The 16125-nt window shown below is 43.6% G+C and overlaps 1 protein-coding gene across 6 annotated transcripts in view; it reads right to left on the reverse strand.

Moving 5' to 3' along the window:
* Window positions 1–16125, reverse strand: part of ADD2 (adducin 2) — a 150834-nt gene that overhangs the window by 57493 nt on the left and 77216 nt on the right. For all 6 annotated transcript variants that reach the window (XR_003941997.1, XR_003941996.1, XR_003941995.1 and 3 more), the window contains 6 exons: window positions 10628–10842; window positions 6625–6763; window positions 5186–5337; window positions 4532–4612; window positions 4159–4308; window positions 3266–3409 (listed from right to left, as the gene is read on the reverse strand). Coding sequence is in view for 3 of the 6 variants with exons in the window: in XM_030201902.1 (XP_030057762.1) it covers window positions 3266–3409; window positions 4159–4308; window positions 4532–4612; window positions 5186–5337; window positions 6625–6763; window positions 10628–10842 (881 nt within the window). In the remaining 3 variants the exon portion in view is untranslated. The remainder of the gene's footprint in view (window positions 1–3265; window positions 3410–4158; window positions 4309–4531; window positions 4613–5185; window positions 5338–6624; window positions 6764–10627; window positions 10843–16125) is intronic.

Raw genomic sequence — 16125 nt, forward strand, 5'->3', positions numbered from 1 at the left:
TTCAAAGGAGCGACGGAGACTCGGTGGGTGCCTGAAGGGGGCGGGCCAGGGGAGAGAGGAGAATCGCTGGGTGGCTACAGGGGAGCCAGGGGAGAGAGGAGAATCTCTGGCTGGCTACAGGGGGGGCAGGGGACAAAGGAGACAGTCTCACTCTGTCACACACACTCGCACATTCACTCTCTCGCTCTCACACACAGTCACTATCAAACACACTCTGTCAAACATACACACACTGAGGAAAACCTTGCTAGCGCCCATTTCATTTCTGTAAGAAACGTGCCTTTTTTACTAGTTCTCATAAAAGGATGAAACCTCAGAAAGCCACATAGTGGATTAATGCAACTGAGGAGCTCTCAGGGCTTTAGGTCAGCTTTATGAAGCTAGTGCTTTTACTCTCCTTCCTGCTGTCCCAGCAGACTTTCAGCAATGTGATGGCATTAACAAGAAAAACAAAACCATAAAGAGGCCTTTTAAACCTTAGTAACACTGTTAAAAGCACAGAGGACCTGTAAAAGAAGGCTTAACACACTGACTCCATCAGTGGCATAGCTACGTCTGAATGGGCCCTACGCCAAAAAATTAAGATGGGCTTGCTATGACACCATCTCTTATAGGGGTGAAGGAAGCGCTAGTAACAAGCTCTGCAAAAAGCAAACACATTCCAGACCTATATAGAAAACCTGTCATACGAGTAGTAATAGAAACTAAAAGGCAAGATATCAGAGATGCACATTTATTTTTGATCCCACAGCTGACATATTACTATTAATATATTCAGAAAAAAATAAATGTTTCTATTTTTGCTGTCGGAGTATGCTTTGGTCCCAGTGTCTCTTTTCTGCTTTTCTCTATTTTTTCCTTTTGAATTTTTTTTCTCTACATGTCCACCATCTGTCTTTCATTTGCATCCCAATCCATCCTGTCCAGTGTCTCCCCTCTGTGTCCTTGTCCCTATTTTCCTCAATGTTCAGCATCTGCACTCTCAGTGTACCTATCCCTCCATTCATATCTCTCCTCCGTGTCCCTGTCACTATGCTCCCTTCTTGCCCAGCATCTCTTTTGTGTCCCTTTCCCTTCTCATGTCCAGCATGTCCCCTCTCTCCTGCACCCCCTTGCACTCTGTACCCCTTTTTTCACTGGTCCAGCATCTCTCGTCCTTTTCCTCCTATCCACTCCTCTTCACTCTGCTTCTCCCTGTTTTTCTCCTCCAGGTCCAATATCTCGCCCCCTCGCTGCCCCTCCTATTCTCTCCAGGTTTCTCTCTCTCTTCCCTCTGCTCCCCTCCTCATGCAGCATTTCTTCCCCTCTCTTCCCCCATACACTCTATCTAATCCCTCTGCTTCCCCCCCCTCGAGGTCCAGTATTTCCCCCTCTCTCTGCCCCTCCCCTTTGCTCCGGGTTTCTCTCTCTTCCCTCTGCTCCCCCTCCCAGTCAGCATTTCTCCCTCTCCCCCTTTGTTCCAGCTCTCTCTCTCTTGCTTCCTTCTCTCCCAGGTCTAGCATCTCTCTCCCTCCTCTTTGCTCTAGGTCTCTCACTTTCATTCCCTCTCTCTCTTCCCTCTGTTTCCCCTCTCCAGGTCTAGTATCGCTCCCCCTCCCATTCACTCTGGGTTTCTCCCTCGCTTCCCTCTGCATCCCCCTCCAGACCCTGTATCTGCCCCCCTCTCTGCCCTTCCCATTCACTCTAGGTTTTTCTCTCTCTCTTCCCTCTGCTCCCCTCCTCATGCAGCATTTCTTCCTCTTTCTTTCCCCCATGCAATCTCTCTCTTCCCTCTGCTTCCCTCTCCAGGTCCAGTATTTCTCCCCCTCTCTGTCCTTCCCCTTTGATCCAGGTTTTTTCTCTCTTCCCTCTGCTCCCCCTCCCAGTCAGCATTTCTCCCCCTCTCCTTTGCTCCAGCTCTCTCTCCCTTCCCTCTGCGTCCCTCCCCTTAGGTCCAGCATCTCTCTCCTTTCCTCTCCCTCAGATCTTCTACTACTACTAATCATTTCTATAGCGCTACCAGCATACAAAGCACTGTACACATTATATGCAGGCATCTTTTCTGTCCCTAGAGGTCTCACACTCTAATTATTTTGTTCTCTCCCCCCCTTTCTCTTTGATCTATTGATCTAGGTCTCTCTCTTTTTCCTCTGCTAGCCCCCCCCCCCCCCAGTTCCAGCATCTCTCCTTCTCTCTTCCCCCACCATGCAGTTCCAGCATTTCTTCAACCCCCTCCCTTCTGCTGATCCTTTAAACACAATGTAGGTCACTAACAGAGGCATCACTGAATATAGGCTGCCTCTGCCCGGCTGGCCCCATCAGGGCCTTTCCTGGGCCACATCCCACCCATAGAAGTTACATCAGAAGAGGCAGGATATGGCCCAGGAAAAGCCCTGGCAGAAGTAGCCTGTTTTCAGTGCTGCCTGAACCAGGGACATGCCATGCATTTGGCAGACCAGCAGGGGGCAGGGGTTTGGAGAGATGGCAGACCTGTCAGGTGAGGGTTCAACTGAAGTTGGCCCCTACCATTGGGCGGCCCTGGGTATTTTGCCAGGTTCACTCAATCGTAGCTATGTCCCTGTACTCCATGTTGTCAAAATAGGCTAAGCCAGTCCCTGGTTTCATCTCATTATATCTGTGAACTTCAATTGTCAAGCTTTATCCCCCCTAAGAAAAACAGGATGTTAAAAGGATAATTTTATAACTTTTGTGGAAGGTACACACACAAATTACACTAATTTTCTAAGGTAAAGTATGCACATACATTCCTCTTGAAAATTATCCCATGGAAAATGTATGCACTTTTTTTCAGCTGCTCTAAATTTTCTGTTTTATTTTGCATGCATATCCACATACTTTATAAAGTAGGTGTATAAACCCTAACCATGCCCCCAGAACAACTCCTTCCAGGTCAAATAAACATATTCATATACAAAGGTCACATATGTGTGTAAAATGCTGTTATACATGCAGAAATACATTTTAAAATTAGCCCACAGGTTCATAAATAGAATGTAGCAAAACCAGGATTGGACTCTGCTTGTTTAGATGGCATGGAGCTAGGTAGGAAACCTTATAGAGAAAAGGGGAAGCAGGTAGGGATGCAGAGTAGAGAAGTACACAAACGCACAAAAGCAAAGGAAGTAAAGAGGGACTAGATGGAAGGGAAGAAAGGGAAGATGAGGAGAGGGAGCAGAATGAAAAGGAAGGGAAGAAATGGAGGGAAGAGAAAAATCAGAACACCGAATCCTTATCCTAATTTGATTTGAAATACATCATGCTTAACCTTGCAAGTTGGTCCAAGGCACTTCTGTAGCTCAATCCTGTCAGCCTCTTCTTCCATGTCACCGTTGAAATCGTAGTAAACCACATCTCCAGCTAGTAAAGCCTCATGGGACACAGGCAGGACACCACATTTCATCGCAGACACCTAGAGAAATTACCAGGAAGGGAGATTTGGTCCTTATTTTCAAAAATTGCATCATTTATGTTAGTTTTTATTATTTGTGTCATTCGTATAGACTGAGAGTAGGAAATGTAGAATAATGGCTTTGGGTTTCATATGACTTTTGAGGAGAGTTTGTTATCCAGAATATATCCTGTAGGAAGTACATCTTTTTGCCATAAAAGTGGTATGGGTCAATTCTGTCTGTAGAGATAAACTATTTGTTCAATCCTCTTTCTACCCATTTCTGGGTGTCAGGAATCAAGGAATCACAGCTCCTGTGGTCTTATCATGGCAAAATACTATAGAGGTTGGCCATTGCCTTCTACAGCCTAAAGCACTCACTTTTCCGTGGAAGTTCCCCACTCAGGCACTAGCAGACCTGACCCTGCTTAGCTTCCAAGATTTCCAAAGAACTTAGACACACAAAGTACCATAGGTTTCTATGGCATTTTGTATATCTTGGTGCTTTGAAAACAAGCCCCCTAGTAAGTTTAGACTCATCTAAGTCAGTGTCTCTGGAAACAGTGGTAAATAAAATCGATCACAGAAGAGAGACTGACATATGATATATTTTCTAAGCACTGTGGTACAGTCTATATTCATTTCCCCTGCTCCATCCCTCCTATTCATGCTGACAAAAAAAAACAGTAAGTAGGAGACATCAACCAGTGGAGTGAGATGATTGACTCAATGTGCCTTGGTGCTGTATAGCAGACCATGGAACTCCTTACTGCAGCAGTAGCGGGCGTGTGCAGGTGAATGATGCACCTTGTGTCAGGCCTTGCTGAGTAGATCGCTGAATGCAGGCTGAATTTACAGGTGTCCACTGAGAAACTGCTGCTTCCCTGGTCTACCACTTCTCCCAGGATGTTCACCTTTATCTGAAATAGGACATAAAGAATGAGGGGAACAGGGAGTTCCAGTTTGGAAGTGGTATGCCATGTCCTGTTGCATCACCACAGGCTCAACTATCTGAAAATATCACACGCAAATACAGACTGGACAGAGCAATCCACTATCTCAGAACAGTAATTCAACAGGGTTTTTATTTACTTCCCCCTCCCCCGATATATGTAACTTTTAACTCTGGTACAAACTACTCACCAGGCTGGAAGCTGTGATCTCACTGCAGGAAAGACCTTTGGGACTAACAAGGAAGTGGTCCTGTTCTTTATTAATTCTTAGCTAGTAAAAGAGAAAGAGGGGAGATGCCAATGTAAAGACTGATTTATTGCCAAAAGAAACATGAAGAGCAAAGAGCCCCAAGAGTGGAGCAGGGTCCCAACGTACCACCATAATTCTGTACTCTCTGATGCAAGACCCCATGGGTCTGGATTTAGTTATCAGTGGGTCTTGCAGATTCAGTTTAGGAAACCATGACAACTACGAGAAAGCACTGAAAATCAACCTAAAAGAAGCATCTGGCCCAGCTGTTTCATTATTAGGGCTTGATACAGCTGGACATGGTTGAAGTGGCCACCAACGATAATTGGAGAGAGATAGGGAGTGGGATGGTTGAAATCAAAGTCCCTGCACATGCCCAATGAAGCTGCAAATTTCACAGGAGGTGTCTGGAATGCTCCTTTTCCACTTCATGAAGACTCAGCTCCTTTCTAGTGCTGAAGTACTTGAACAGACCAAGATACCTTCTAGGTGGAACTTAAGTTTCTAGCTTCTAGCACACATCTAGTGCAGTTTTTGATTTGACTGCTGCCTGGTATTTCCATAGTGCACTGTGGTTATTAGAGGACTTCTCACCGTGACATAGGTGTTACTAAGCTGTGCCCAACCATAGAGATCCAGTAGTCGATAAATGCTGGTCACTTTGCAACGCATCAGGCGTTCCCCTTTCACCAGGGTTGTAGAGTCAGATCCATGCATGTCATTGATAGGAGTTACCATTGAGAGACCTAAGAAGAAAGAAATTACAATTTTGGATCATACTGGTATGTCAGATGGTAGAATGTGCATGGCAGAGGACCATGAAACAATGTCTCTGCATGTCCTATTTCAAATCGTATGTTATCTAGACTTCTCAAAGATTCTGCAGGAGTTGGCTTAGTACAGTGAATACCATTATTTTTAAAGTTGGGGCTACTTTAGCAAAAAAACTTCAGCTAGCACTCAGGGAAAGGGAGACCCCCTCTAATGACACAGTCAGTCCAGAGGATAGTCCCATCTGATTACAGACAGCCCAATCTCTCAGGTAGCCTCAAAGCAACTTGTATAACTAAAATGATGTTTGTACCAGGGTGTAGCTCAAGCACTCCCAGCAGTGGTACCTGCAGTCTGCCATAACCCCCATTGGAAAACTGTGGCAGTCAGAGGCAGCGCTCTGAGCCACTGAGGTCAGCATCCTGTACATACCAAGTTCTCACACATGCTCAGTTAATGTGTGAGAACTAAACACGCATGGAGTGCTACCGCGGTTTTCTGACAGGAGTATGGCAAGCTGTAGATGTCTTCAGCCAGCAGGGCTTGGAGATCTCCACCAGCTAAGGTATTTAATTTTTGAGTGGAAAGGAAATGCATTGTGCCACCTGTTCTACCCTTTGGCCCACCCAAAAATTGCCTTCTGGGTAAACCACTGGTTTGTACCCTCTCACCCTCTCGCTCAGCCCATCTTCCTCTCCCCATACACACTCACTCCCCGCAGGACCATGACTAAAACAGCTGTTACGTTTTCTTGTAGAACCACAAGGAGCCCAAATTCCTGTGCTGTAATAATCCAATGCTCCAACATATTGTTAGAAGGTACTCTTCACTCTCTGGAAATACTATCCATTTCCTACCACAGAAGGCACTTTCCCTTTTGAGCTAGAACTAACCCAATATCCCAATCTTTTTCCTGACCCAGTATACAAAATTCTATTCTTTATTAGTTGTACCAGGCATTGGCATAGCAGTATTCAGAAAATAATGAGTTTCCAGATATTCGAGAAAAGATCAAATGTCCTACTTCACTACTGTGAGCGTAGGGGTGTGGTATGTTGTGAAGTGACAACAAGGTGAACAGAGAAAGAATAGCAGCCACATCTGAAATTCTTCAGCCTGCCTCATTTCTAGCCAGGCTGCGGCGTGTGCCATAGCATAGCATGTAACTCAAACACATTTATTAAATTTTTTATAAATTACTTGCAAGCCTCAAAGCTTTTGAAGTGGTGTTCAATCAGGTATAGTAGTGTCTTTAGACCTACTGAGCGGAGATGTAGGGAAGACAGACGGAGCCGTACTGGCCATGAAGTCCACTATCTGACGTAGGGCCCAAATGTTTGATGAGTTGTTCCCTTTCTTCATTTGCTCCTGGATAAGGCACTCCAGTTCATCTCTGAAAGACTAAAGAGAACACACCACCACACAGTTAAAAGATAGCTTTCACATGAATGCAGGATAAACACGAAGTTCCCATCACTATGAGAACCAGGGTTCCAATAGCTTCCATGTGAGTACTGGCTGACAATGAAGCACTTATCTGTAGGAGGACCAGGCCTCTAGAAGCTTTCATGTGAGTGCTGAATGAGCACTGTACCATATCCTACCTTCTGTAGGATGACTGGGCACTAACAGTACCTTAACAAACACAATGACAAAAACAGGTTTCAAACATGATAAAGAAGGATGCATACTTGTTAAAAGTAATGGTAATATATTATAAACAAGGCCATTTTTTGGTTCATGTACCCTTACACAAACTGAATGATTGCAGTCCCAGAATGAGCCAAATCATCATTTATTTTTGGTAACAACGCAGTATATGGGGACAGATACATTGAAGCCAGTTTGGGAGGGGTAAAAGAAAGAAGCACAAATCACTTCACCAATAATATTGAAAATTTTGACAAGAAGCCTCACAAGCTTATTTCTGCCCCACATTTCCTGATGACATCATCAGCTCAGCAGAAAACTGAAAACAAACACCAGCAATCCTGTACAATTTTCTCTTGTGCATTTAGACAGAGAAGATGGCAGAAAACTGGTGGTGTTTGAAAGTTACTTTGCTGAAGTACAAAATGTCAAAGATCAAGATAGGGTTCTCAGAGAGAGAGAAAGTATAAAAGATAGAATTGCTTCTGTCTCAGTGTAGAGAAAAGTAATTTTAGAAACATTTCTCAGTATATAAGTCAGAGAAAAAAAGGAACCAAACAAGCACAGACAGGCAGAGGCAAGCAGGCAGTCATCTACGACGACTACTACTAGTACAATTTATAAAGTACTACCAGTGCTGCACAAACATGTTACTGTATAGAGCTTATAACCCAGTCTGATTGAATCACAATGCTGACAGGGTAGGCATGGAAATGGTGATAGAAGCAAAGGAGGGCAGGAAGTTGATTCTTCCAAAAGATCTAGAGCCATTAGCACATTTATTTCTGTCTGTTCTTCATTTAAATAGTCCTGGGCTACATCAGCTTTTATCATTTTGTTTATTATTATTATTTATTAGGATTTATTTGCAGGCCTTTTTGAAGGAATTCACTCAAGGCAGTGTACAGTAAGAACAGATCAAACATGAGCAATAGGCAATTACAGCAGTAAAAATATTAAAATTACAACACCAAGTATGGCATAGTATACTACTTACAATGTCACCACAATAAGTAATAAAACATTTTAATTGACATTGCAAGTTATAGGCAAAGATGGAACGTATAGATAGATAAGAGAGTAAGAAGAATTAGAAAGTAAGGTGACTAATTTAAAGAAAGTTGCACATGAGGTCAGAGAGATGGTTAAATAATATCTCAGCTATGATAGGAGTGGATAAACATGTCCTACTACTACTATTAATCATTTATATAGTGCTATTAGATGTACGCAGTGCTGTACACTTTATATGCAGGTACTTTCTCTGTCCCTAGAGGGCTCACAATCTGTTTTGTACCTGGGGCAATGGAGGGTTAGGTGACTTGCCCAAGGTCACAAGGAGCTGCTGAGGGAATTGAACCCAGGTTCCCAGGATCAAGGCCTGCTGCATTAACCATTAGGCCACTCATCCACCCCATATAATATATATGTCCTGCTGCAGTATGTGCAGCCTGTGTCACTCCTTGTGTGTGTGAGACTAACAAGAAACACGCTCATACTAAGAGCCGTGGGAGGGGAGAAATGGGAATATGGGGAAAGAAAAGTGGGATGGAAATCCTTGCTGGAGAACACTCATAACCCTGTCTCACCAAACATTTGCTGGAAGAGGAAAGTCTTCAAATTTGCTTTAAAGGATTTTAGAGTGGATTTGCTGCAGAAGGTCAGTGGGAGAGAATTCCAGGTAAAGAGGGAAAGAAAAAACGAAGGCACTGTGTTTGGTGGATTCATAGTGGGCAATCTTAGAACTAGGGAGTACCATGCATTGGTTGTTAATGGAATGTAAGACCATTGCAGGGGAGTACGGAATAGTGAGGCGAGCTAAATATTCTAAGGCCTTTAATGTTAGGAGTGCTATCTTGTAGGTAATACGTTTATCAATAGGTAGCCAGTGGTAGCATTTTAATAATGGAGTAGTGTGACCTGAGTGGCAAACTCGGCTGAGCATCTTAATAGCAGTGTTTTGTAGGGACTGAAGCTTTTTTAAGGAGGAACATTTGAGGCCAGCATATACAACACTGCAATAATCAAGCCGGGAAGTAAAAAAATGAAAGTATCAAGGCATGAAAGTGGCTGCCGTTGAACAGGTGGTGCACAGTGCGTAATTGGTGGAATAGGAAGAAGGAGGTCTTGGTTAAGTGAGAGATTTGGAGAAAAAAGGAGTCCTAAATGATCCCTAAATCGCAGAAACTGCTAACTGGAGAGATTTGAGCTCTGAGTAGTGTGAGTGGGGTTGAAGGGGGGGGGGGGGAGGGTATGGGAACAGGAGAACCAACAGGCAACTGTTTTATCCACATTGAAAAAAAGCCAGTGTTCAATCAGTCAATTTGTGACTGACAGGCAGGCTTGAAGTGGAGTGATTAGATGAGAGGAAGAAGGGAACACTGCTAATAGTAAAAGGATGCCGTCAGCATAGAAATAGGTTAAAATGCCAGTAGACTGAATAAGAGTGGCAAGGGGGGTAAGGAATAGGTTGAATAGTAGAGGAGAGAGAATTGATCCCTGGGGGACCCCACAGTGGAGGATCCTATAATTTGACAAGGACGTGGCAGTGATAACTTTGAAAGAACGGTTAGAAAGGAATGAGGAAAACCAGAAAAGAACCTCACCAGATATACCAAGAGAAGATAAGCAGGAGATTAACATAGCAAGGTTTACTATGTCAAAGGCTGCGGATAGATCTAGAGAAACAAATAGAACGTTCTTATGTTGGTCGAGAGGAGAATGAATTTCACTGAGTAAAGCAGTGGCCATTATCTCAGTACTAAAGTGAGTTCAGAAACCCGACTGGTATGAATGAAGGGCCAATATTTTAGGGTCTCTCTGCCAATGTTGGTGCTGTTTTGCCTCTATCCCCATGACATGGGTGTCTTCAATTCACTGTTAGCACTGTGGCCTGGAGTTTTCATGTCACTGTTAATATAATTTGTTTCTTTTTTTCTGCTGTGGGGGTTCTTCATGTCATTTTTGATATGTTGGAGTGCTGTTGCTTCTGTAGCAATTGTCTGTCAGCAAATTTTATTAAAAATGGATGGAAAAAACCCCACTATAAGTGTTCAACACTGCTTGCCATATTGACTTTAATGGACCCAAATGACTCAAATGAATTAGATTCCAAAAACTAACTGAATGGATGATTGAAGCAAACACAAAGTGAACAAATATTTCTTGCCACACATCTCTAATAACAGATAATTAGATAAACAAAGCTATCTAATCTGATCTGTCTCATACTCCTGATATAACTACAACTCTAAAAACTTTTTGTCATATCCAGCCACATAACTTATATGATTCATTTAGAATCTGAAGACCTATATTTTACAATGTTAGCTACATATATTTAACTGTAATTACTTTAATTTGAATGCACTCTATTCTCCCAAGGTTTTATTTACTTTTGTTTTCTTGTGTTGCTGACATTTCAATTTAAATGTTATGGTCTATTTTTATTAACCTAATAAAAAAGTCAAATACAATAAAATAAATTATTCAGAAGCAATGTTGAACTAGGAATGCACAGTCAAGTTTTTCCTCTTAAGCACACCTTAATACTAAGAATCCCCCACTGTCTCCTCCCTACCCTCACAGGTTATCTGTCTGACCTGGTCCACTTACCGGACTCTGCAGGATCATAGTCACTCGTTTCTTTTGCTCCATCACGTTGAAGTCCTGCCTGAGGTCTGCTGCCATGTTCCTGATCCGAAGATACTCTGGATCATCCTCTGGGAACCGGCTGAAGAAGCTCTGCCCATGTGGAGGTGGGGAAGACATGGCATCTGGAGTCGTTTCACTACTCATCTTCCCAAGTCTCTCTTCCTCTTCTCGTATGCCTGTAGATAAAGTCAACATACCCAAAGTCAGGCCCCCATGGGTAAACTCCAGCCCTGCCCCAAGTCAGGTTCTTCCCCTTGCCTATAGGAATCTGCCTGCAGGTCCTACAAGAGCTGTCAAATCTTTTTTTTTTTTTTTTTTTTTAATTTCCTTACCTAATATGTGATCATTTCCCCAGTGTTTCTGTACTCTAAAAGATTTATATCCCCTTTATATTTATTAATTTTTAAATGCTGCTATACTAGATTCTGTTAAAGATAGTAATAAAGCATACTCTCTTGCAGCCAGGGTTAATCTTATTACATAAACATTTTCAGTGGGCGGCGGATCTATCTGCAATTTCCATCCTTCTCTGTGAGCAGCCAAATCTTCTATCTAAATTACAGTGTATGTTCTGTAAATGGAGACCAGCTGTTTCGTATAATTTCTCTCTGCTCTTTATTTCACAATGTGTTTGCATCTCACACCTCAGTGTATTTGTCAGCTCTCTTTCCCATTGATTTATATTACTTGGGTTCCCCCACCTACCCCAGTAAAATATCCTTGACCTTTTAGCTACAGTTGATATTTAGAGTCAGGTCTTCTGAGGTCAACTGGGGCAGGACCTGGCTGTAGAAATGCTGTGGAGGTAGTGTTCATAGCCCTCCCAGATTGAGGATAATTGCAGGATTCCATAGGTGTCCTGTGGCATGACCCTCAGTGACTGGACTATGTATATTGCTTGGTGGTAGTGAGTGGAGGGGCTAGAAAAATAAGATGGGGGAAACATCCCAGGGTATTGCAAATGAAGGCATATGGTGCCATATCACAGCCCTAGTTCTGACTGAACTGGAAATAGCAAGATCAAAGTTTATAGGGTCTTAAATTTTTTGCACAAGCCCATGATGTTATTTTGTGCCACATATCTACAGACATAGCTTTTGCTTTCCTTAAAATATCAAATACAATATCACTCAGGCCTGCCTTGTGGCTTAGATGGTACATGCTGGGGGGGCATTCTATAAATGGTGCCGAGATTTCAGCAAGGGTGAAAGTGAGGAGAGTTACAAATGACCAAGGCAAACAAGGAGTAAGAACACTCAGTTCAGATAAAGTCACCTTCACAGAGTTTTTAAATGGGGAAAAACCATGAAAGCGCTGGAGCAATATGAACTGCTATGACCCCTGAGGAAGGCTTTGTGCCGAAACACGGCCCGTGTATGGTCTTTGTGTCAGCGAATTTTGGCAAATAAAACTCTTGGACGCTCTTACTCCTTGTTTGCCTTGCTCATTTGGAACTCTCCTCACTTTCGCTTTCATTGGTTCTGCTTGACTTTTTGTGGAAATTGTGAGGATCCCAACTTTTTTCTTGCCAAAATTTCAGCACCAGAAAAAAAAAAATCAGCACAGAGCACTATTCTTTAAACAGTGCTCTGGGTTGACAGCCTTTTATAGAACAGCGCCATTTCTGTGACAAAAATTGGGCGCCGGTATTTACACCAGCTGAAACCTAGTGTAAATGCCAACGCCCAACTCCAAGCAGTTTGGTGTAGATATGGGGCTATTCTATAACCCTGCATGCAATTTAGGAACACCCCTGCCACCCCTGGCCATGCCCCCTTTTGAGTTCAGTACTAGGGGATTTAGGCATGTGGGCTATAGACTAGGGTGCAGGCAGATGCACCCACAGATTTTAATTATTTCCAAATAACTGCAATAATTAACATCAATTAATTGGCTCACAAGCTAATTAATTTGCACTCGGATCAAAATTTTGGTGCCAAAATTTCAGCACCATATATAAAATCTGGTGGTGGGGAAGTATTACCATACAGAAGGTCCCTGGTTCAGTTCCCAGGTCAGGACTTCCACTCTCTGGGTTATCCAGGGCTGGGGATGCTATGAATGCAGCATTCATAACCCAAGGAGTTACCGTGATCATTGTGTGGGAGAGGGATCTAGTTGGTCAGAGTCTGATCCTATAGTTTATAAGAGGAAAAGAAAATCCCCGGGTGGTATGAGTAAAGGCTTAAGGCACCAGATCCCACCCTAGTAGGTGACAACAAAACAACTGAACCTTTAGAAAGGAGTTGAAGACCTGCATATTGTCTATGATAAATTGATGGTTTGTTGGCTACAAAGTAAAAGGGGGTGTGGGCTGACTGGATGAGCTTTCAAGGGAAATATGCAACAATTTGTATCTGTCAGTTTTTGTTTTTCATTATTTTATGTGTTTTGGTTGATTAGTTTTTTTTAATTGATTTTATAATTGTATAGGCTTTATTTGATTGATGTAATCACCTTGGGCATCTTCTTATGGGTTGCTAATGCAGTCTACAAGAATTGTAAATAAACAAGCTGCTGGGTCATAAAAGTCACTCCAGTCAAGCTGGACCAATGACCTACTAAGTTTGCTCCTGTGCATTACATGTGCATTACAATGGAGCAGCAGCTTCTGCTTCCATCTATTAAATCTTCCTAAGATCTTTTGTCAGTCAGCCTGTATGACAAACACATTGGGATGAAGGTTAAAAGCAGCAGGACCTGGACTACCTAGAACTGTTTGATTACAAAATCTCTTTTGCATCTGCCCCTTTAAGGATGGATAGACAGTAGGTCTAAGCTATAGAATGCCAACTGGCTCTGAGTTCAGGGCTGGTCCTAGGGTATCTGAAATCTTAGCTGAACCTTCAGTTGTATGCCCTCCCCTTCCCAAGGATGGCATCCTTTCCCCACCATGTCCAACATCTACCCTTCTCTTCCCTACCTCCTCCCCTCTCCCAAGATGTCTAGCATCCCTCACCTTCCTCACCTCCATTCCCAATGGTCCAACATCTCTTTATTTCTCCCCCCCTCCCCCCTTAGTGTTTAGCATCTCTCATTCCCCCTTCCCTTCCCCTCACAAGGTATTCAGCATCTTCTGGTCCCTCCTCCCACCCCTCCCTAGGTGTTCAGTAGCATTCTCAACCCGGATTACAGTCAGTTCAGAATGCTGCTGCACGGCTTCTGATGAATTCGGGGCATCTTGATCATACTTTACTAAGTCTTGTTACATTGCATTGGTTATCTGTCAAAAAGCATTGTCTTTTCAAATTGTTGGTTCTTTCATTTAAGACCTTTCATGGGACAGTCCCAGGCTATTTTTTGAAGAAGATCTCTAATTATGCTCCCAATCAACTTTTGTGCTCTCAAGGGGAGACTTTTTGTCTTGATTCAACTAGATCTTTGCACCCCAAACAGGCACGTTCTTGTGCATATTCTCATTCTGTTATTTTTTCTTGAAAGATGCTGACTTTTTTTTGTAGATTCATTGATGAGTTACGGGAGTTTAGGAAAGCTATTAAAATTTTATTGTTTAATTAATGGTTTGTTATTTTTAACACTGCTTATTTAGTTGCTGTTGATTGTATGATTTTTGCTTGTTTATGGATTATGTTTATTTTTAATTAGTTTTTGATTTTTTACTTGTTTTATTTGATTATCAGGGGCATTTTCGAAAGAGAAGGATGCCCATCTTCTGACACAAATCGGGAGATGGGCGTCCTTCTCTCAGGGTAGCCCAAATTGGCATAATCGAAAGCAGATTTTGGGCGTCCCTAACTGCAGTCCATCGCAAGGATGACCAAAGTTCCCGGGGGCGTGTCGGCAGTGTAGCGAAGGTGGGACTGGGGCATCCTTGGCCGATAATGGAAAAAAAGAAGGGTGTCCCTGACGAGCATTTGGTCAACTTTACTTGGTCCATTTTGTTTCACGACCAAGCCTCAAAAAGGTGCTCACACTGACCAGATGACCACCGGAGGGAATCGGGGACGACCTCCCCTTAATCCTCCAATGGTCACCAACCCCCTCCCACCCTAAAAAAAATTTTTTCCAGCCTCTATGCCAGCCTCAAATGTCATACCCAGCTCCATGACAGCAGTATGCAGGTCCCTGGAGCAGTTTTAGTGAGTGAAGTACACTTCAGGCAGGTGGACCCGGACCCAGGCCCACCCCCCCCCCACCTGTTACACTTGTGGTGGTAAATGTGAGCCCTTCAAAACCCACTCAAAACCCACTGTACCCACATGTAGGTGCCCCCCTTCACCCTTAGGGCAATGGTAGTGGTGTACAGTTGTGGGGAGTGGGTTTGGGGGGGGGGGGTTGGGCAGCTTAGGGGCGCCCAAGTTTTCATGAGGGCGTCCTCGCAGGATGGCCCCGTAAAGGGGCGGGGCAACCCGTATTATCGAAACAAGATGGAGGTCCATCTTTCATTTCGATAATACAGTCTGGGACGTCCAAATCATGAAATTTAGGTCAACCTTAGAGATGGTCGTCCTTAGGTTGTTTTTGAGATGGTCGTTCCCGGTTTTCGGCGATAATGGAAACCGAAGACAACCATCTCAGAAATGACCAAATCCAAGCCATTTGGTTGTGGGAGGAGCCAGCATTCGTAGTGCACTGGTCCCCTCACATACCAAGACACCAACCAGGCATCCTAGGGGGCACTGAAGTGGACTTCACAAATTGCTCCCAGGTGCATAGCTCCCTTACCTTGTGTGCTGAGCCCCACAAAACCCGCTCCCCACAACTGTACACCACTACCATAGCCCTTATGGGTGAAGGGGGGCACCTACTTGTGGGTATAGTGGGTTTCTGGTGGGTTTTGAAGGGCTCACATTTATCATCACAAGTGTAACAGGTAGGGGGGGATGGGCCTGGGTTCGCCTGCCTGAAGTGCACTGCACCCAGTAAAACTGCTCCAGGGACCTGCATACTGCTGTCATGGAGCTGGGTATGATATTTGAGGCTGGCATAGAGGCTGGAAAAAATATTTTTTAAAATGTTTTTTAGGGTGGGAGGGTGTTAGTGACCATTGGGGGAGTAAGGCGAGGTCATCCCCGATTCCCTCCGGTGGTCATCTAGTCATTTAGGGCACATTTTTGTGAATTGGTCATAAGAAAAAAGGACCAGGTAAAGTCGTCCAAATGTTTGTCAGGGACGCCCTTCTTTTTTCCATTATGGGTCGAGAACGCCCATGTGTTAGGCACGCCCGCCTTCGCTACGCTTCGGCACGCCCCCGTGAACTTTGGTCATCCCCACAATGGAAAGCAGTTGAGGACGTCCAAAATCGGCTTTCGATTATGCCGATTTGAGCGACCCTGTGAGAAGGATGCCCATCTTGCGATTTGTGTCGAAAGATGGGCGCCCTTCTCTTTCGAAAATAAGCTTGAAAGTTATTCAAAGTTGTTAAATTGTAAGATGATTGTGAAAAACTGCAAGAGGACCTTATTCAAAGTTGTTAAATTGTAAGATGATTGTGAAAA

The sequence above is a fragment of the Microcaecilia unicolor genome, chromosome 4 (genome assembly GCF_901765095.1).
Source record: "Microcaecilia unicolor chromosome 4, aMicUni1.1, whole genome shotgun sequence".
NCBI lineage: Eukaryota > Metazoa > Chordata > Amphibia > Gymnophiona > Siphonopidae > Microcaecilia > Microcaecilia unicolor.